This window comes from Notothenia rossii (assembly GCF_949606895.1).
Source record: "Notothenia rossii genome assembly, chromosome: 7".
Lineage (NCBI taxonomy): Eukaryota > Metazoa > Chordata > Actinopteri > Perciformes > Nototheniidae > Notothenia > Notothenia rossii.
In genome coordinates, this window is record NC_136905.1 from 35,393,765 (window position 1) to 35,415,896 (window position 22,132).

General features: G+C 40.3%; 2 protein-coding genes across 3 annotated transcripts in view; one reads left to right on the plus strand and one right to left on the minus strand.

The window, feature by feature from the left end:
- LOC307046683 (uncharacterized protein) overlaps positions 1–22,132 on the minus strand; it is a 377,110-nt gene that overhangs the window by 127,081 nt on the left and 227,897 nt on the right. The window lies entirely within an intron of this gene.
- Positions 16,800–20,027, plus strand: LOC307046373 (uncharacterized protein; the record flags this gene model as incomplete). The annotated part of the gene is made up of 3 exons (XM_079692769.1): positions 16,800–16,928; positions 17,991–18,083; positions 19,093–20,027. 3 exons carry the CDS (start codon positions 16,800–16,802, stop codon positions 19,444–19,446), a joined length of 576 nt encoding a protein of 191 aa, XP_079548895.1. The 3' UTR covers positions 19,447–20,027.

Here is a 22,132-nt window from a genome sequence, read left to right on the forward strand (position 1 = left end):
AGACAGACAGGGATTTTAGCTTCCTGGTGTCCGGCTCCATGGCTCTGCCCAGGGGAATACAGGGACTGTATCCCCACCTCACACACACAAACACATACACAACCTTGTTTGTCCCTCTATAGTTGGGAGGACCGTGATTGATATAATGCTCACCATCTTGCGGTTTAGCTTGGTGGCATTGATCAGGGTAGAATAGTAGAAATCTACGGTGGCCGACATGTTTATTTATTGTAAAATTAATCGGGCTATTTTAATCACACTCTCTCTCTCTCTCTCTCTCTCTCACACGCACACACACACACACACACACACACACACACACACACACACACACACACACACACACACACACACACACACACACACACACACACACACACACACACACACACACACACACACACACACACACACACACACACACACACACACACACACACACACACACACACACACACACTTCTTCGCCTCATTCTGTTTTCATTTACTCGTTCTTTATCTAACTAGCTTCAATCTTGTAGGCTACTCACTTCGTTTCTTGTAGCCCTCGAAAGGGTTTTGGAGGTTGATGCCTCGGTGAACGTGAGTTGTTTGACTTTCTTGTCTGCAGCAGCAGAAAGCATTTTTGAATGTTTGAATGAATCAAAGTGGCTCGTCAACGTCGATTTTCTCTAAGACTTATGCTCCAACACACAGTTGCACGGGGTGCAGAATATTTTCTCCCCACTTTCGTGAAAGACATCGGGGTACTGCTTTGCCCGGTCTTTAGCAGAAATGTTCGTCGGTAAATGAGATGGATCAGATTTTTTCATCTTGGTGTTTTCTCTCTCGTGTGAGTTCCACACGTTCACTCTATGGTGTTGTTTACCTTCTGTGATGCGCGAGCTGATGACGTTGCGTCATCATCATCACTACTTCACGTCAAGACGAGTTAACTTTTTTTCCCTCAACTTTGTGTGGAAAGATGCAGGGATTATGCGGCCTTTTGATAAATATGCGGCCTTTTACAAATCTGCACCATTTTGCTGATTATGCGGTAAATTCTGCGATCACAGAATCGCCTTTTTCTGGAGGGTCTAGTTGGCCAATTAAAAAACAGCCACAGTGAGCTGAAAGGGCTCCCGACAACAGGCTCATAATTGACTCCAACAAGTCGCAAGGTAAATAACTTAAAGGTCCCATGACATGGCTATTTCTTCTGATTCCATTGTTGAGGTCTACTAGAATAGATTTACATTGTTCAATGTTCCAAACTCACATTGGTTTCTCATACAGCATCTCTGTATAGTATGTGTCAGAGGTGGGAGCAAGTCATTGTTTTGCAAGTCCGAGTCAAGTCTCAAGTCTTTGCGCTCAAGTCCAAGTCAAGTCTCAAGTCTTTGCACTCAAGTTCAAGTCAAGTCCAAGTCCTAAACCTTGACAAAACGAGTCTTAAACAAGTCATTATGTGCTTTTCAATGACATCCATCAACAGAATAATACTTAATAATCAAACTGCTCTTTATTAGTCACATTAATAATTTAATAATCCATTTTCTCTCTGCTGGTAAAGTAACATGTTTTTTTCTATTTTAAGAGGGATCAGTAAGGTAAGGTTACCGTGACGGTTTGATTCAGAAGGAGTTTAATGTATAAGATCCCTGATGTTGAGGTGACCAGAATGTTTATTTCCACTGTGTTCAACATGCAGGCCCGGTTCCAGAACAAAATGACTCAGGGTGCATCCGAGATTAGAGAGGGTGCAGTAGTGGACCTAACACCCTCTAGGGGGGTTCTCACCTCCTCTAAGGGGGTCCTGGGGCATGTTCCCCCGGGAAGATTTTTTTTTAAATATTGAAGTTAAAAGCATCAATCTGGTGCACTTTGAGAGCAAAATTAAGAGATCTATTGATCTATGTGCTCTTTGCTTGATTCATGCCTTCCCAGTCCCTTATCACGTACAAGAGCATGGTGCCAGTTGTTGTAGCCAGTTGTGGTGAAGGCATCTGACGTACTTGAACCGAAATGTCTACAGACATAGCAGAAGATGGCATCTTTTTTACATGAATATTCCAGCCAATCTCTTTTTTGAAACCATGAGCTGCAAAATGAGCTCCTTACCCCACTGTACATGCGAGTTGGGTACTTTTTAAAATATACCTGGGCAGGCTCTGTTTTGCCGAGGTCCTCTGGCACTTGCGGGTTGTTGAGGGGTGGCGGTGTTTGGGGCAACGAAGACTGCTGCGGTTGCTCCGCCTTCGGGCGAGGCGGGCAAAGGCGGCGAGTCGGGCGTTAGTGTCCACGACAGTGGCCGCGGGTAACGTAATGTCCCCATGATCTGAACTGTTATTACCTGCAGTAGATGCAGTGTTACTGCTGGCGATAAGAGCTGGTTGTTTTAACCATTTTCTGATGTCCATCATTGACTGCTGTGTAAGCACCTTGCAGATGACGAATGCGCAGCGGCACAGGTCACGCGCACCTGACATGATAACGTTACTTACCGTTTAAATTGACCAAATAAATGCAGAAGACAATGTTATTCAACCACAATTACAATTTATTTTATTTCAACTATATTCTTCTTTTTCTTTTTCTTCTTCTTCTTCTTCTTCTTCTTCTTCTTCTTCTTCTTCTTCTTCTTCTTCTTCTTCTTCTTCTTGATATTACTACTATTATTATTATGATTATTATATATTTAATATTTTTGACTTTTCATTTTTCAAATGAGGGTGCATAACGACTCAACTGAGGGTGCAATGCACCATTATGCACCCCCGTAGAACCGGGCCTGAAACATAAGGGACCCACAATCAATCTTTATGCAAGGGATAATGTGCAGCGAGTCGGTCTCTATGGGGAAAAGAACATGCAAGCTTTTGCGAGCAACGCGACCAACAACCAATCACATGAATCTCCCGCCCCCGACATACAAAGCAATAACAATGTTAAAACGAAGTAAACTGGAAATCCCCAAACAGGCGAAAACCTACCAGTTTCACCCACTGTCTCTGCCACCTCCCTCCATGCCTGGTTCCTCGGGTTTGTATCCAGGTAAGTTATTAGCGACTGGTCATAAAGAATCAGGTGATTTGCTACCGTAATAACTAATTTCTCCTCCATTTTCAGGAGTATAGAAAATGAACTGCGGTCTGGCTCTCCCAGCTTGCACGCGGTTTGATTGGCTAGCGCTTGTACTGTCAGATTTGCATAAACGGGATTTGATTGGCTGACGCTTCCACCTCAGCTTCAAAAGTTGAACATTGCTAAATTTTTGAGTCCTGAAAATCCTGGAAATCCTGGAAATCTTCGCTTTGCTTCCACACAATGCAGTTTGGCGAAAAGCGAGGCAAAGTGACGTCACCCCATTCAAAGTCAATGGGCAGAGAAGCGTTGGAAGCATCGGAAGATTTTTTTAACGCTGCTGTGTAGACAGGCCCTAGGAGCAGCTGAAGATTCTTCTCTCCCCGACGGGGGTCTGCTCTTCTAGCGGCATCTCGCGATCGGCGTGTTGGAGACCTCTGAATTAAATGATCAAGTCACCTCAAGTCAGAAGGCTCAAGTCCAAGTCGAGTCGCAAGTGTTTTGTGATTTTGTCAAGTCGAGTCTCAAATCATCAAATTGGTGACTCGAGTCTGACTCGAGTCTATGGGATGTCTCATAATTATTTGTGTGAACATAAAAATAATTTGTGTGTAAATATGTGATTTGTAAATGTAAAACACCATCCACAAATGCATTTAAAAGATTCGCAAACTCACAAATAAATGTGCAAGTGTAAAACGGATCTGCAAATACGCTAAATATTTTCACAAATAAAAAAAAGATCTTTGAATATCTCTTTAACATTTCCAACTTTCGATCAGGCATTTGTGAATCCAATTTGTATTTGTCGAACAAAAATGCGCTTGCAGATCTCAAATCTCTGCTCGTGGATCTCACATTTCTGCTTGTGGATTGTCTTTTTACACACACGGAATTTTTAGACATATTTTCTGCCGGTCTCCGCTAAAATCTACTCTTGTCACTCGGTTATTTTCGGAAACCACGTGATGGCCTGCTGATGACGACATTTCCGCATGATTTCAAAGTAAGAGCATGATGGTTTGTTTGATGCTCTGTTTTTTTATTATAATGAACAGCGGAACGTTAGATGCATTCTTACTTCACCATCATCATCATCATCATCATCATCATCATGATCATCATGTTATAGTGATACAGTTAGTTTGTGTTAGTTTATTGGTTCAATATAGCATATATCGAGCACTTTCGCTGATGTTGAAGTACAGCTACAGGGGAGCAGCTGGCAGCGAAGCAGCCCAGATAAAACTCTTTCTTCATTGTTTTTTGTGTATTCAAGCAGGTCAAAGTTACAAAGCACTTCACATCTTATTAATCGGCCTAATTTTACCTTACCAGTGCAGTAATAAAGTAATCTGTAGAAAAGCACCATATTTAGGTTAGCCTTCATAGTAAGGCTACATTAAATGTTATAATATTCATTGTGTCCTTTCTACTGTATATGCATATATTCCTGTCTATTGCTTTCATTTGTATTTAATGTTATTGTGTTTATACTTGTTTCTACACATTTCACAATTTGGGATGAATGAAGTATATATGATCCATCTATCTATCCGTCCGTCAATCTGTCTATCTATCTGTCTGTCTATCTACCTACCTATCTATCTATCTACCTGTCTATTTTTCTATCTATCTATATGTATGTCTGTCTGTCTGTCTGCCTACCTACCTACCTACCTACTAGTTGTTTTGTTTGGAAAGGTTTTGTCATTGTATTGCTCTTTACCGGCACCTGCAGAGTACAGGACTTTACATTGTACTTACAATTTTACATTGTAACTTTGACCCGCTTGACTGAATACACAACAAACGATGAAGAAAGACTTTTATCTGGGCTGCTTCGCTGCCAGCTGCTCCCCCCGGGATCCGAAAGTGGCGTATAGCCTGTACTTCAACATCAACGAAAGTGCTCGATATACGCTGTATTGGACCAATAAACTAACACAAACTAACTGTATCACTAAAACACGATGATGATGATGATGATGATGATGATGATGATGATGATGATGATGATGATGATGATGATGATGATGATGATGGTGAAGTAAGAATGCATCTAACGTTCCGCTGTTCATTATAATAAAAAAACAGAGCATTAAACAAACCATCATGCTCTTACTTTGAAATCATGTGGAAATGTCGTCATCAGCAGGCCATCACGTGGTTTCCGAAAATAACCGAGTGACACGAGTAGATTTTTGCGCAGACCGGCAGAAAATATGTCTAAAAATTCTGTGTGTGTAAAAAGACGACCCACAAGCAGAAATGTGAGATCCACGAGCAGAGATTTAAGATCTGCAAGCGCATTTTTGTAAATTGGATTCACAAATACCTGATCGAAAGTTGTAAATGTTAAAGAGACATTCACAGATCTTTTTTTTATTTGTGAAAATATTTAGCGTATTTGCAGATCCGTTTTACACTTGTACATTTATTTGTGAGCCCATACGAGTCCTAAACAGCCCCCCCCCCCCCCTCCCTGTGAGCCCAGTGTGCTCTGATTGGTCAGCTCTCCCACTCTGTTCTGATGAGTCCACCACCGTTACAGCGGAACATCAGTGATTATGTGTTACAATGGCGTTTGTTAGAACGGATGAGAATGCAGCGTGAGGTCTGGGTGCCGTTTTGGCGGGATGTTGCATGGCTCGCTGCTGTGAGGAGCGGACAGTGTGAACTGGGTTACTGCTGGTGTCATTTCCTGGTTGCTGGGTGGGGTCTGCGAGACATCACGAATGGACGCGGCATGAGGGGGATGCTGAGGGGGCTGCAGAGTGTGTGTGTGTGTGAGGAGCTCCACGGACCGATGGTTCCATTTGGGTATGGTCACGTCACTGTACCCAGGAAGAAAAAGAAAGATCTCCAATGAGGCGTTCTGGGGCAGCATAGACAGCTCTTTTCTGTGTTAGAGTTTTACTCGCTACAAGGTTTACTTTGAGGGTTTGTGACTCTGCAGACCTTTTACATGCATAAAAAGCTACATATATTGTGTGTACAAGGGGACGGGTAATAACCGGAAAAGCATGTCATGGGACCTTTAATTAAATGTTCGTCATTGTTTATCATCTGCATCTAAGGATGAATGTTAATCTCTTAATGGTGGGGTAGGTAATTTTTGTGAAACCAGCTCGAGTGCGCTGAAATTTGAAAATACACAACCGGAAGAAATCTGCCACTTCCTTACAGAGCCCCTCCAACACACGAACGAACACATGACCAATGAGGGCACAAGATAAGTTTATGCACAGATGGAAGGCTGACAGGCAGGTAGTCCATCCCAACCCACTCTCTTCAGTCTGCGTACAAATGACACGACTTTACACATTGGAAATGCGTGCAATAGATACGCAGAAGTCCTATTTTGCGTGCATATGATATGCCACGTTTTGTCCGTCGGGTCTTGGAAGACCGGAAGCTGTGCGGTTCATAAAAACATGTTCTCACTCAATATCAAGCCACGATTATTGTTTTTATTTTAGATCGTATAATGTCTGACTTTTTTTGTCGTCTGTGAGGAAAATATATGGGGCACGGAGCCTCAGAATAATGAAATCTCTATTTGTTTTAATCTTTTTTTCCTTCTAATTTGTTATTCTTTTCTAAATAACACACTGTTATTTACTCAACAATAACACACATTTATCCTTGTTTTTATTTATTTGTTTAATTCTATAATCTCAGGCTTTTTAGCCGTTTGTCAGGAACCGAATTTCAAAATAAAGTCACCGGAAACAGACGTAGGCCTATAAGGGAAATTTCGAGCATCATCGCGATACACAACACAAACACACTGAACCGATTACCCAAGATCCTCAGCTAGAAACTCGGTGATTGGATTGTTTAGCCGCAATGCACGTTTGGATATGGTGTTTAAGCGATATGAAATCCGAAAAACATTTAAAAAAAGAAAATAATACTTTATTCCGAGTTTGCTTGCTTTTCTCTTGGAAAATCATCACATAACGGCATTGTAATACATGGTTCGGCTGCATTACATATTACACATCTGCCGTAGTTCTTTATTTATAGAGCCCTGATGAGAAGACTTCTAGACAAACAGGAAGGACAGCCACGGAAACTGAATATGTGACGTGGACCATAAATATATCAGCAATTAAACAACATCTTCCATTTCTTTTCACACAATACGTCTCCTTGCAGTATCAATACTAATTCGGCTGACTTTTATATTTGATCCAATTGGTAGATAGGTTATATTTACAACATAACGGTGCACAGCTGATAGAAAAGGACTTGAAGTTTTTAAAGATATTACTGATTTTCTTTGAATATAAGAATGTAAATACTGAGTTGAGAGAATAGTCAGGGGATTTGGGTGATGGGAGATACATCTATGGAATCACAATTTCAATAGCTTACCAATAAATGATGGACATACTTTTCTGTCTATGATGTTTTACAAATCAGATATTAATGTTAGAAGTAAAACATGAGAAATAGTATAGCAATATCCTGTACAATTATGTAAAAACATGAATAAAACTACACATCTTGAGAAGTTATACATACATAAGTGTCCTACACTAATAATACAAAGTTATTATTAGTATGCTGTGTCTACAGGTGTGTGCACCGCCTAGTGGTTAAAGCACGTTATTGAATTATTTTTGTTGAATAATGTTATTTGATGAACAAAATATTAAGAGTACATACTTTCAGGGGGAAAGTAGAAGGTCAATGATAAAAATATAGAATATAAAAAATCAAGAAGATACTGTAAGTGATCTCTACAATAAAACAGTTCAGTGCACAATGTACAAAGATATTAATATGAGGATGTGCAAAACAGACAATCTAATTAACCTTTATTAACACATTAAATAATACTTTAGGTTAAGGTCTTCTTTCAAATAAGAAAAAAGATTTGGGGGTATCTATCTACAGATAAATATTAAGCCTGACAAAGTACTTAACGTCTAATATATTGCTTTCCTGAAATGTTAACTATGTTGAAGCACTTATTTTAACTGATATTATACACATGAATTATATTCTTCTGTATGTAGATAGTATAAGAAATGTGCAGAATTTGACAGTTTAATGGTGGAGGTATTCACATATTGATAGATGTCTTGAAATGCACTGTTGAGGAACCTGCGACCCAAGTTTTTCATTCAAACTACACCGTAGTTGTGTATATGATATGTCAATAAACCTTAGAAAATCTTGAAATCTTGAAAGGGATTTGCAAAATAGTCATCATATACAGTTTTTAATTAACTATTAGTAGTAGAGTAATGAATATACTTTATTGAGATCTGCAGATAAATGTTTAGTCTTCTCAAGCACCGACTATCAAATATCTCTCCTGATTGTTGGCACTTGACAATCACCTTCCCTAAATTTTACTCAGGTGTAAGTAAAGTCTGCTTTAGGGTTGTTTATATTTCACATCATTAATCAGAATCTGCAAAGTAACTCACATAAATGTAGTGGAGTAAAAATATCAGGTTAACCTCTGAATTGTAGTGGAGTAGAATTACAAAGTAAAAATGAGCTGTCATGTGGGTATATATTAATGCTGCCCATTATGGATACAAGCGATTTTCACCCATTTAGTAATTACATGTTTTAAATTTGTACACACCAATGTGTTTCCTATCACCTAAACCTCCAGGGCTGTACATAGTTTAATACTATCAACTTCTAATTTTGGGAAAAACGAAAACGTCTTTTAAAACTACAATTCCCAGTAGAGACGAGCCATAGAGAACATGTTGCGAAACACAATAGCCAGCATGGCTCTGGCCAGAATGTGTAGTTCTGGGGGGGGCGTTCGAGTCCAGTTTTGAATAGTCTGCCGTGGTTTCATTCCATTTCAAAGAGCTTGGCGCTCGGCGTAACCTTGGCGCACTGCCACTCCAACATCCAATCCCAGAGCTTGAAGATTAATCACAGGGTTTGTCAACGGGACTGTAGTCCCAAACGATAGCTGGGGATTATGGGTAGTGTATTGTCTTCGGCCATCCTAAACTCTGAATTTTTTTTCGGATATCATATCGCTTTAACACCATATCCTAACGTGCATTGCGGCTAAAACATCCTGAGCTTCAAGCTGAGGATCTTGGGTAATCAGTTTACCGTCTACGTCTTTTTCCGGTGCCCAAGATTATAGAATTAAACGAATAAATAAAAACAAGGATAATTGTGTGTTATTGTTGAGTAAATAACAGTGTGTTATTTAGAAAAGAATAACAAATTAGAAGGAAAAAAAGGCTCTGAGCCCCATTTCTTTTCCTCACGGACGACAAAAAAAGTCAGACATTATACTATTACAAGTAAAATCAATAATCGTTGCTTGATATTGAGTAATAACATGTTTTTATGGACCACACAGCTTCCGGTCTTCTCAGACCCGACCGTATCCATTTGCGTCTCATATGCACGCAAAACTCGGACTCAGAACTCAATGGGAATAGTTGCCGTATGATAGGCACGCAAAATCGGACTTTAGCGTATCTATTGCACGCATTTTATAATGTGTAAAGTCTCGTCATTTGTACGCAGACTGAAGAGAGTGGGTTGGCCATCCAGTTACTTTAGCCGGGCCGGCTAAAATGATTGGTCGTGCTTTTTACAGTAGGCTATGGCTTCCACAGAGGACATTTTTTGATGGATTTTTTGTCAAAGCACTTAAGATATTCATTGCTATCAGGATGTTAAGAGCATTCCATGGAATATAACAAAAAGCGTTGCAAATTAACACCCAGCCTCTGTGCAGTAGCTAAGCTGCTGAGTAATGTTCTTTTGCCTTCAAGGGTTGAGGAAAGTGTAAACGACAAAACCTGCTGATGGTGTAGAAACAGTTCTCTGTGCAGAGCTGTTACTGACCCAAATCTCAATTTCCTTGAAAGGGAGGTCAACGTTTGCATGTCACACTTAGTGAAATTGCTTCAGACCCCTGAAAGTGAAGGCTGAAGAAAAAACACAGGTGAAATAACACAGAGAGCAATATGATTAGCATATGATGGCTAAAGGGAAACGTGTCAGACCTGTAACTTGATTGTTCTATTGATATTTCAGGAAGATTGAAACGACACAGATTTAAGGGAAAAAATGACTGATCTACTCTAGCACAATGAGCTAATCAGCTAAGGGAAAGGCTCCCAAAGAAAAGGCCAAAATCTTTAAGTGAAGCTCCTCGAAGGGATTAACCGTAACCCCAGAGATTTTTGTATCTTTTCACGGACCTTGCACTTTACAGGATTCTAAAGCTGGTTACCCTAACTACTGTGTACTGAAACAAAGAACACACACATTACCTTTTCTCAAGAAAGGAAAAGTACATTTTGTACATCATCATTCATCCTAAAGTCATTTTTGTGTCATAGTCAGCCTTCTTACAGTTGACACAACAATCAGTAGAAAGCAAGTTTAGTTGCTGATGTGCACATAATGGCTTCCGCCACTGTAAACTGCAAAATCATAACAAACAGTGGACCGGAAGGACGCTGTAGTTATAGATGTATGTTCTGCATGCACAGTGTTTCCTGTCACCTTTAGAAAGTACACTGGGTACATACTCTAAAAACTTTTTTTCTGATCTGAGATTCTGCTTGCTGTACAGTTTCTGAGATGTGCTGAGGGCTATCAAGTAAATATGCAAAACAAATGTTGCTCAAAGAAATTACCTTCTACCCATGGCTTGCTATTTCACTCAGTGGCAACTGGTCATTAGGGGCAGGTGGCACAGCCCCACCTAGTGTCAGCAGAAAGTATTACAAATAATGATTACTAAAAAATATAAAAAGTATATTTTAAGATCATGTTTAATCATCTGATTCGTCTTTACATTGCTGTTTTAGTCTGTGTTCTTCTAATTACTGTGTGTGCCTTTTGAGCTGTTGAGAGCCATGTGGGACAAAATCCGATCATGCCCCACCCCCCTCGGTACGTCCACACTAGTGATGGGAATTCCGGCTCTTCTTGGTGAGCCGGATCATTTGGCTCGGCTCACCAAGAAGGGCCGGCTCTGTCGGCTCCCAAACGGCTCCCAAACGGCTCTTCAGTTTACCACATATTATACCTTTTATAATTAAATCAAATGTAGCCCTGTTTTGACTAATGAATGGTGTATAGGCCTATGTGTACACATATATCACTTAAATTAATCAATACATCCTTTGTACTGAAGTATTCAAAAGTAAAAAATTACATGTTTAATATAAATGATTTGCTGTGGCCAAATGTTTTAATTGCATTTACAGACCCTTGTAACTCTCTGATACCACCCAATGAATGCACTGACTTGCTTGTAGAACCACGCTACACAAAACAGATATCAACACCTATAAAAACTATTTAAAGAAAGGGGCTACTATATCGACATTTAAAAATTATATTTAAAGAAAAGGCCGATTCTGTGAGCTGCTGTTGACCACGCCCCCCTGCAGGAGAGGGGAGCGTGCTCTGAGATCAGCTGCAGGGCTGTCAGAAGAGGGGGAGAAAAAGAGATCTCCCTCTTCCTTGTTTTATTCTTATAGAAGTAATCAGAGAAGTAACGGGGCAGAAACCCTCCTTTTTACGCAGCGGTCTCAAACGGCGACACATATTCAGTTGATATTTGCTTTGGCATTAGGGCAGGGATGTCTAGATGTTTGACATAATGAATTGTGCTACTTTTAAAGCAAGCAAAGATTGTTTTCAAATCTGTAATCAAAAAGCTCCTCAAAAACACTATCGAAGCAGTTCCTGCCGTTGCTACGTTAGTTCAAACAGTAACAACGGACTATTTTTCTTTAGCGGATGCATGTCAATTTAAATAAATACATACAACTATTTTTTAAATCATTAAAATAATTTTCTAAATCCATAAAAGCATTTCAATTAATATTGGGAGTCATGTCGTTACTTTGTTGAGAATGTGGCTATGTAATAAGTGGGATAATGTGCTCATTGCATATTGCATAATGTGCCTTCATGCGGATCTAGATCCCTCCGCAAAAAGCCGGCTCTTTGAGCCGGCTCGTTCACGACCGATACATCACTAGTCCACACAGCAGCGTAAAAAAAGATTGGAGGTGGGCGTATCTGAAGCTTGGGGATTTTTTGCGAGCAACGCGACCAACAACCAATCACATGAATCTCCCGCCCCCGACATACAAAGCAATAGCAATATTAAAACGAAGTAAACTGGATATAAAATCCCCAAACAGGCGAAAACCTACCAGTTTCACCCACTGTCTCTGCCACCTCTCTCCATGCCTGGTTCCTCCGGTTTGTATCCCGGTAAGTTAATTGGGACTGATCATGAAGAACCGGGTGATTTGCTACCGCAATAACTAATTTCTCCTCAATTTTTAGGAATATAGCAAATGAACTGCGATATGTCACTCCCAGCTTGCACGCGGTTTGATTGGCTAGCGCTTGTACTGTCAGATTTGCATAAACGGGATTTGATTGGCTGATGCTTCCACCTCAGCTTCAAAAGTTTAACATTGCTCAACTTTTGAATCCTGAGATGCCTGGAAATCTCTGCTTTGCTTCCCACAATGCAGTTCGGCGAAAAGTTAGGCAAAGTGACGTCACCCCATTCAAAGTCCAAACTTTTTTCACAGAGGGCCACATACACACAAATATACGAAGGGCTGGGCCCTTCACTAGAGATGAGGTTTATTGCCTCATACGTTTTGTTATAAGTTAGAAAAATCAATCAAATGTGGGCTTTATAATTGAAAATGCTTTAAGAAAAAAAGCCTACATGACAGCTCTCCAGCGGTTCTACGGGGTGGCACGGGGTGGCAGCTGCCACCTCAGAAAAATGCCTTGCCATCCCAGTTGGCAGCTTTGTTTTGAAAGAAAGGTTGTGGCTCATCGGACATTTATGAGAGAAAATCTCTAATGTCCGAGTGCAACGGCGTTAGATGCCAGAGTAGTGTATGATCATCAATTAATGATCGATCTGCGAAAAGTCAGTAGTTTAGGAAAGGTAGACGCAATTACCCTGGATTGCCTTAATCGGACTGTTACGCCAGTCAGACCCGACGGCTCCCGAAGCAGCAGGGCCTCCCACCAGCCCTTGCCGCATCAGAAGGAAACTGAGGCGGTGTAACAGGAAGCATAAGCGCGGTAGCCGGGGAGGGTTATCGGCTAAGCTAAAAGCAAACCCCTTCCGAACGCCGCTGCCTTCCGTCCTACTCGCCAATGTACTTTCCCTGGAAAACAAACTGGATTACGGATTTAACGGACAATCGAGAGATAAGGGAATGCTGCACCATAATTCTCACGGAAACATGGCTAAATCCATCCGTCCCTGACACAGCTGTTAGCATGGAGGGGCTAACAATATTCCGATCTGACAGAAGCACTGACCTCACTAGCAAATCCTGCGGGGGTGGTGTGTGTATCTACGTGAGTAACAAGTGGAGTACAAATGTGACAATGCTCTCTAGCCACTGCTTTCCGGACATTGAGTTTTTAACAATAAAATGCAGACCATTCTATTTGCCAAGAGAATTCACTACGACAATCATCACTGCAGTGCATGTTCCCCTCAGCGCTAATACTGAAGAGGCCATGACTGCTCTCTACCACAACATCAGTGAGCTGCAGACTGCACATCAAAAGGGTGTCTTTATTGTTGCTGGGGACTTTAACCAGGTTAACATGAAGACAGTTCTCCCTCAGTTCTATCAGCATGTGCAGTTTGCAACCAGAGGCAAAAATACACTGGATCTGGCCTACACCAGCATTAAGGGGGCTTTCAGAGCAGCACCCCGCCCCCACATTGGATCATCAGACCATCTCTCTGTTATGCTAATTCCTGCATACAGTAAGGTGACCAGATTTTCAAAATTAAAACCGGGGACATTTTGAGTTTTGCGGTCAATATATCATAAACATATCCAATTATCTTCACTGTTAAAGAAAAAAGGGGGACAATTCTGGTTTAATGTAATTCGAACCATTTAACTGTTGGATACAAACAGAAGGAAGATAGCTCATATGAGACTTCAAAGGTCTTTTATTTTGAAACTGTACATCCGATTGTCCAGATTCTCTCTGAGTGAATAGATGGGGTGTCCTGCTATCACCCTGAAGTGAGATAAGTCTTTGATACTGGATAGTTCTCGTTTTATTCTTATCTAAAAACAGAGGGACGATAGCTCATATATGAGATTTCAAAAGTATTTTATTTTGAAACTCTACATCAGATTGTCCTGATTCTCTCTGAGTGACTAGATGGGATCTCCTGCTATCACCCTGAAGTGAAATAAGTCTTTGATTGACTTTTAATGACTCTTTGATTATGGACAGTTTACATTAAAATCAAAATATAGATGGATAATAGATCTAATTTGAGATTTTAAACTGCATACATTTTAAATTGTGCTTCAGAAAGTAATGTTATTTTAGGAGTGTTGTGAGATGGTGTCAACACCAATTGAAATTAGTCACCCAGTAGAAATGTCCGATATGTCTTCATAACTGTATACTTACATTTTACATTCACTCAGTTATAATGTGGGAGTTATACGTAGTTTCTTTAAAATTATTATGGATCACATTATATAGTACATATTTCTTAATTTAAGCTCCAGTATATATGAATATGTTTGGTGTGTTTTTTAGGTATATTTCTTATTGACCGAGTAAACGCTTTTATTTTGAAGGCAGTTTTTACAGGCCTCTACCGTAATGCATAAGATACTCGCGCACCGCAATACAACGTGCGGGCTGGCTTGACTGTGTTTTCCGAAGTGGGGGCTGGCTTGACCACAGTCTGTTTACCCAGTGTTTTCTGACATTAAACGTTTTTATTTCACCTTGCTATGTGTTTTTAACGTATATTAAAAAAAACGGGGACATTTCCGGGGACAGTTTCAACTGGGGACAGGTCAATACAAACGGGGACTGTCCCCGGAAAACGGGGACGTCTGGTCACCCTAGCATACAGGCCCCTGCTCATCAGAGAAAAGCCCACGGTGAAGCAGGTGAAGACCTGGCCTGAGGGATCCATGTCAGCATTGCAGTTACTGTTTTGAATGCACATATTGGGACATGTTTAAAGAGGCCGCAACTGTCAACCAACAGATTAATGTGGAGGAGTATGTTGTGACTATATCTGCATTCATCCAGAAGTGCATGGAAGACATCTCTGTCCTCCAGAACATCACCACACGTGTCAATGAGAAACCCTGGATGAATATGGAGGTTCGTGCTCTGCTGAAAGCACAAAACTTGTCTTACAGATCTGGTGACGTGGCAGCTCTTAGAACAGCAAGAGCCAACCTGGACCATGCCATCAGAGATTCAAAGCTCGCCCATAGCCAACAAATCCAGAGTTTCTTCCATGACCCCATGGATAGCAGGCGCATGTGGCAGGGCATTCAGTCCATCACTGGATACAAGGCTGCTCCACTACCCTGTTACAATGATACTACATTTCTCACAACCTAAATAATCACTTTGGTCGCTTTGAGGCACTTAATAACACCACTGCAATGAAAGCTGTCCCCAAGCAGGGGGAACAAAGACTTCGCCTTGACACAGCTGAAGTTCAGAGGACCCTGAGGAAAGTCAACCCCCGGAAGGCAGCAGGCCCCGACAGTATACCAGGACGGGTGCTCAGGGACTGTGCGGACCAGCTGGCACATGTCCTCACAGACATCTTCAACACCTCGCTGGACCAGGCCATTGTTCCATCATGTTTTAAGACAGCAGCCATTGTGCCTGTGCCAAAGAAATCCTCAGTGACCTGCCTGAATGATTACCGGCCTGTGGCACTCACCCCCATCATGATGAAGTGTTTTGAGAGGCTGGTAAAGAACCATATCGTCTCCATACTTCCCCCCACACTTGACCCGTTCCAGTTTGCTTACCGCCCTAACCGCTCTACAGAGGACGCTATCTCCTCTGCGCTCCATGTGAGCCTGGCCCACCTGGAGGAGAAGAACACCCATGTGCGAATGCTGTTCCTGGATTTCAGCTCAGCGTTCAACACAATCATCCCCCAGCATCTGGTAAACAAACTGGGACCCCTGGGACTCAACACACCCCTGTGTAACTGGCTGCTGGATTTCCTAATAGAGAGACCCCAGTATGTTCGGGTCGGTAACAACACCTCCAGCAGCATCACCTTAAACACCGGCTCCCTGAAGGGCTGCGTTCTGAGTCCACTGCTTTTCACCATGATGACCCACAACTGCTGCTCCAGGTTCTGTACCAACCACATCATAAAGTACGCGGACGATACGACAGTGGTGGGACTCATCAGGGACAACAACGAACAGGCCTACAGGGAGGAGGTGAAACATCTGACAGACTGGTGTAACAGCAACAACCTGATCCTGAATGTTGATAAAACAAAAGAGATCATTGTTGACTTCAGGAACAAAAAGCACTGTCACCCACCACTCCACATCAACGGCACAACAGTGAAGACTACAGACAGCACCAAGTTCCTGGGGGTGCATATCACAAGCAGTCTGACCTGGTCCACTCACACTACATCACTATTTAAGAAGGCACAGCAGCGCCTACACTTCCTGCGCAGGTTGAGAAGAGCACAGCTCCCCCTCCCATCCTCACCACGTTCTACAGAGCACTCATAAAAACGATTCAAACCCTTCTTAGACTTGACACAATATACAAATGTTCGCTTTATTAAATATTTTTAATTAAGAAATAAACCTAAGTATAGTTCATTAGTGTAACACAAATTAGTTTAATCAATTCACTTATTAAATGTATTTAGGACAGATCAACTCAAAATGAATTGTTTTCATCTGGGGACCGCCCCTTTGCACTTCCCTTTTGCGCATGCGCACATCCGTTCTGTCTTTTGCCTCCTTTTCTCTGACACTGACTGTGGAAACCGACTGGGGAAAGTCTATTCTTTGGTAAGTATTTTAGTAGTTTTTTAGTAGTCTCTAGTAGTTTAGAACGTACCCTGTTTCCAAGTAATGCCTTTTCATACAGTTATATCGACAAGAATATTTGAAACCACCGTGTTATATTTTGCTCCGTTTTTAGTTGTAAACGGCAAGCTAGCTATGGCTAGCCAGATAACTGGTAGCTAGAAGCTAGCTTGCTACATGTGGGTAGCATTGAATACCTGCTGGATAATGGAGATCAGTGGATTGTATTATATTAGATTTAATGTTATTTTCATTGAACACAGTACACCAAAATTGAGTTTATATCCAAATAAAAAAATGCAAAGAGTAATTAAAGTGCATGACGTAAGCGCTGCCATTTTCTATCATAATGCTCAGGTCTGTCCATCTCTTCTGGCCTTAGTGCAGGCAGGCAGAGTAGGACTGTAGGAGTTCAGTTGAGTTTAGGCACTGGTCTTTTTTTTACTGCCAAATATTTAATCTAAATAATGAGATAATATATGTGCTGAGTCTTTTATGGGTAACCTCACTCACAAGCAGGCACCCACAATTGTGCAGAAACGTAGGCCTAAGTTACTTATTTGATTCCATTTGACTTCTCAGAGTAGTTTTAATGCTGCATACTTTTTGCTCGTACTTGAGGTAAACCTTTAGAAAAAGAGTCATCACTTTGAATTTGTTAGATTTGGGTTATTCTCCCGCAGTCCCCTTATATCGTCTCCACACTCAACACAATGGCTAATGCTAAAGCTAACGCAGAACTCCCGTCAACTTGTAATAAAGCTAAAGAGACAGGAGCTAATTTATACAGAAGTATTTACAGCGTTGGCCTACAGTGCAGCGGGCTCCAGTAAGTGTGTCTTCTGTTCTGTGAAAATGTTAATAACGGTCGCACACGGTTTAACGTGCTGCGGCGGAGCCCCCCCAATTTTTTTTCCGTCAGATACCATGTCCTGCTTAGGGACATTTCGACTGATTTGACCTTTCTGCTCTTCAGACAACCGCTCTGTCGCACCCACATTAACTAAATTCTGTCCAGATTTGTCGACCCTGCTTCTGCTTTAGTGTGACAACATCAACACCAGGAGGGAGTGCATCCTGAGAAGCCTTGTAATATACCTAACTGAAGATCCAGACTCGTTCTTCAAGGAGTATCTGGTAAGTTTATACAATATTTTTCCCATGTAGCGTTGAACAGTGTTACCCTAATTTGTTAATACCATGGCATGTATTTATAATGAAAACATCCTATGGCACACCACCATTCATACCCAAGGCTAGATGTCTATAATGTCAACTTCTCGCTTGTGTGTATTACTTAAGTATCTAACCTGTGTATCCTTGTGACTATTATTATTTTGTTGTTTTGTTTCCCATTGTAAAGTTCCTTGGGTCTCTTGAAACGCTCTATAAAAATTAAAATTATTATTATTATTATCAATAAATAAATGAATGTAAAAATAAATACAGGAATAAATAAGGAAATAAATAAATAAATATGGATATTAATGAATAAATAAATGTATACATTAATTCAGGGATAAATAATAAATAAATGCTGAAATAAATACATTTAAGAATAAATAAATGTAGAAATAAGTAGGTAAATGCATAAATAAATAAATATGGCAATAAATAAACGTATCAATTAATACAGAAATGAATAAATACATGCTGAAATAAATAAATTCTCGAATAAATAAATATTGAAATACATATAGAAATAAGTAGGTGAATGGATTAATAAATACAGAAATACATGTTTAAATTATTACAGGAGTAAATAAATAAAATAATAAATAGATTCTGAAATAAATACATGAATAAAATAATAAATATAGAAATAAATAGGTAAATGTATGAATAAATAAGTAAAAGTTGATAAACAAACAGGACATACATGGATAACTATCTTTATTAGATTTAATTTATTTCTACATTTTTGTACAACTATTTATTTCTGTATTTCAGGCTCTGTATGTTGATAAGGTTGGAGGTCCTTATCTCAGTTTAAAGCAGTATTGGTCAATTAGGCGAGCGAGACAGAAGCAAATCTGCTTCTCTAAACTGCAGTTGATGGTTTAAGAATGCTTATTTATATTTCATACAGTTTTCTGTTTGTGGGGTTCAGCTTTTTACTTAACATACGTGTTTGTGTTGTTTTCAGGCCTCCGCCGCTGACGATGCAGAGAGGGACATTTCCAACACAGTCATGGGGATTTACACGATCCGAAGAAACGGGGATGGGGGGCCAGAGGACGTGGGAATTGTTATCGAAGGCATTAAAGTCATGGAAAACGTAGGCAGCGTCATTGGGGGACTCATCATGCTCTTGGGGATCATTTATGCCCTTGATCTCAGCTTCCCGGACAACCTGAAGTACACCTTTGAGTTTCTACAGAAGGTCGTAATGAACTTGGATGGCTCACAAGCTGAATGCAAAAATACAGCAGCTGAAAATCAAGCTGTTTGCATAAGAGGTGAACAAGTGTATTGTCAAGTTTCCTTAACAAATAATTAGCTTTTTTGTAATTGTAGGTTCAAAGCAAATACACTACACTTATTCAATTACCAAATATACTGTAGGGTTTGTGCAGTGCGCTCTTTTATATATCAAAACCACCCAATGATATTCCCTGTTTGGAGAGCAGTGCAAAGCATCCATCTTTTTATAGTGTCTTTGTTGTTTATGGCTCTGGGAGATCTAGAATAGCTGGGTGTTCATTTTTCACCAGTTTCGGCACTGTTACGGGAGTGCTATTTGCACCACTTTAAAAATGTTCTTTAAAAAAAATATTTGTACATCTTGCTCTGTGTTTTCAAGTAGAGCTAATATTGAGATGTGTATATAAATATTGATGTTGAATTGAGGATTACTGTCACCTTCCTCATCCATGATTGGCATTATTATTATTTTTCTGAGTTGCTTTTATCTCCTGCTCAGTCTGTTTATTGATATGTTTTATAAAAAAAGAAATGCAGACAGACAAATAACTCTGATAGAGAACTTTGACACTGTTTACACAAGTAAAGTGAGGATTGGCTATCCACCTCAAGGTGTAATTGTTATCTGAGAATTTTCAATAAAAATATCTCAACTAGGTTTTGTCTCATGAGTGTCTTAATGGGGGAGAAAGTGAAAAATAATTATATTTTTACATTATTTATTTACCAATTAATTATATTAGTTTGAGTTGGACAAATGTAAATTCATTTAATTTACTAAACGTAATAATTTTATTTCAGCTTTATTTGATAAAAATGAGTTGGACTAACTCAATTCAATTTTATTAAATGGATGATTTTAGTTTCAGTTGGGGCTACGAATATGTATTGGATGGAAATCCTGCCCACAATTGAATTGAGTTCATCCAATGAGTTATTTTTTTGAGTGAGGAACCATAGAGAGCGTGCTGACCAGTGGCATCTCCATCTGGTCCGGAGGCTGCAACGCCAAAGACTGAAAGTCTCTGCAGAGAGTGGTCAGGACAGCAGAGAAGATCATCTGAGTTTCTCTCCCTCCCATCAGAGACACCGCTCAGAAACGCTCCCTGACAAAAGCCCAGAACATTTTTAAAGACCCCACTCATCCTCACCATGCTCTGTTGTCCCTGCTGCCCTCCGGTAAGAGGTTCCGCAGCATTAAGAGCAAAACAGTCAGATTCTGTAATAGCTTTTTTCCCCATGCCATCAGACTGCTGAATATTAAGTAGACCAGAAACACAGAGATTACATTACGCTGTGTAAAGCGCACATATTTTCTATATAGTATGTCTATTTTATTTATATGTATAGTAAGTCTTTATATTTTAAACACGCACTTTATCTTTAATTTTATCAGCACCACGTCACTATTATTTATTGATATGTAAAATGTTAGCAAGTTTTTATATTGTCCTGTTCCTGTAAGCCAGTACAACGAAATTGCGTTTTAATAGTACACTCTGTGTCTTGTTGAAATGACAATAAAGTATGTCTAAGTCTAAGTGAATGCAGCACAAGACGCGAGCCTTGTAACCCCTCCCCCGGCCCTGGCGCGAGCCTGGAAATATGATTGGCGGCGATTTCATTTGAACGGGGGGGACAGCGCAAAATGAGAAGCATTTCTGATCCAAGTAGACGGAAGGAATGAGGTATTTGCGGTCTACAATGACAGAGAAGAGCCTGTCAAGTTTGGCTGTAAGGCAAGGCAAGGCAAGTTTATTTATATAGCACTTTTCTGTACGCGTCAATTTAAAGTGCTTTACAAAACAAATTAAAATACTTTTTAGGAATAAATACAGTAAAAACACATGGCATTTTACAACAGGCATTACAAAGCAATGATAATAAAATAATACAAATAAACACCACAGGTATACAATACATGTTTAAAAGGCATACTGTAGTGCGAATATGAGCAGCTCAATTAAAAGCAGCCAAAGAGATATGTTTTTAGTCTCGATTTAAAAATAGTAAGCGTTTCTGCGGACATGCATGATTTGGGTAGTTTGTTCCAGATTGTTGGGGCATAATAGCTAAACGCTGCCTCTCCATGTTTTGTTTTTACTCTCGGAACCGATAGCAGACCCGTCCCAGAAGACCTGAGGCACCTTGATGCAGGGGCGGCGCCAGGGGGGAGCTAGGGGGTGCTGAAGCACCCCCAAGGATTGCCAAAGCACCCCTAAGCACCCCCAATAAATATATATTTTTTGTTTTTTTTCTAAAATATATATATATTTTTTTATGAAATTAGAAAAATTATTGATTACATCAATGCGAATGTGAAACAAACAAATGTTTGACCAAAAACATAAAGCCAACAGAGGTGATTAGGCCAATGGCCAGCACCCATTAGATTTTTGACCTACCCATAGGCTAAATTACTTTGTGACACTTGAGTGACTTCCTGTTAGCTGGAGCGACAAATTATTTGCTAACAGCAAAGTGACAAATGGGTCGTTTTTTAGTCCTTAAACGTGCACGTGTGGACACTCAATCAAAACCACCTGAAAGCGAGAGGGATTCTGCACATAATAGGCCTCGTGAGTACAAGTAGCTTACTTCTGGCTCTCTGTGTTTCATTCAAGCTCTGCTCTGTGTGTGTGGCACGAGCCATTTTTTGTGCGTGCGCGAGCACCGGTGGGTCTCTACCGGAGATCATTGTGGTTAGCATCTGGTGCTAGTTAGCCAAGCTAACGGATATAAGGAGCTTTTTCAACAACAAA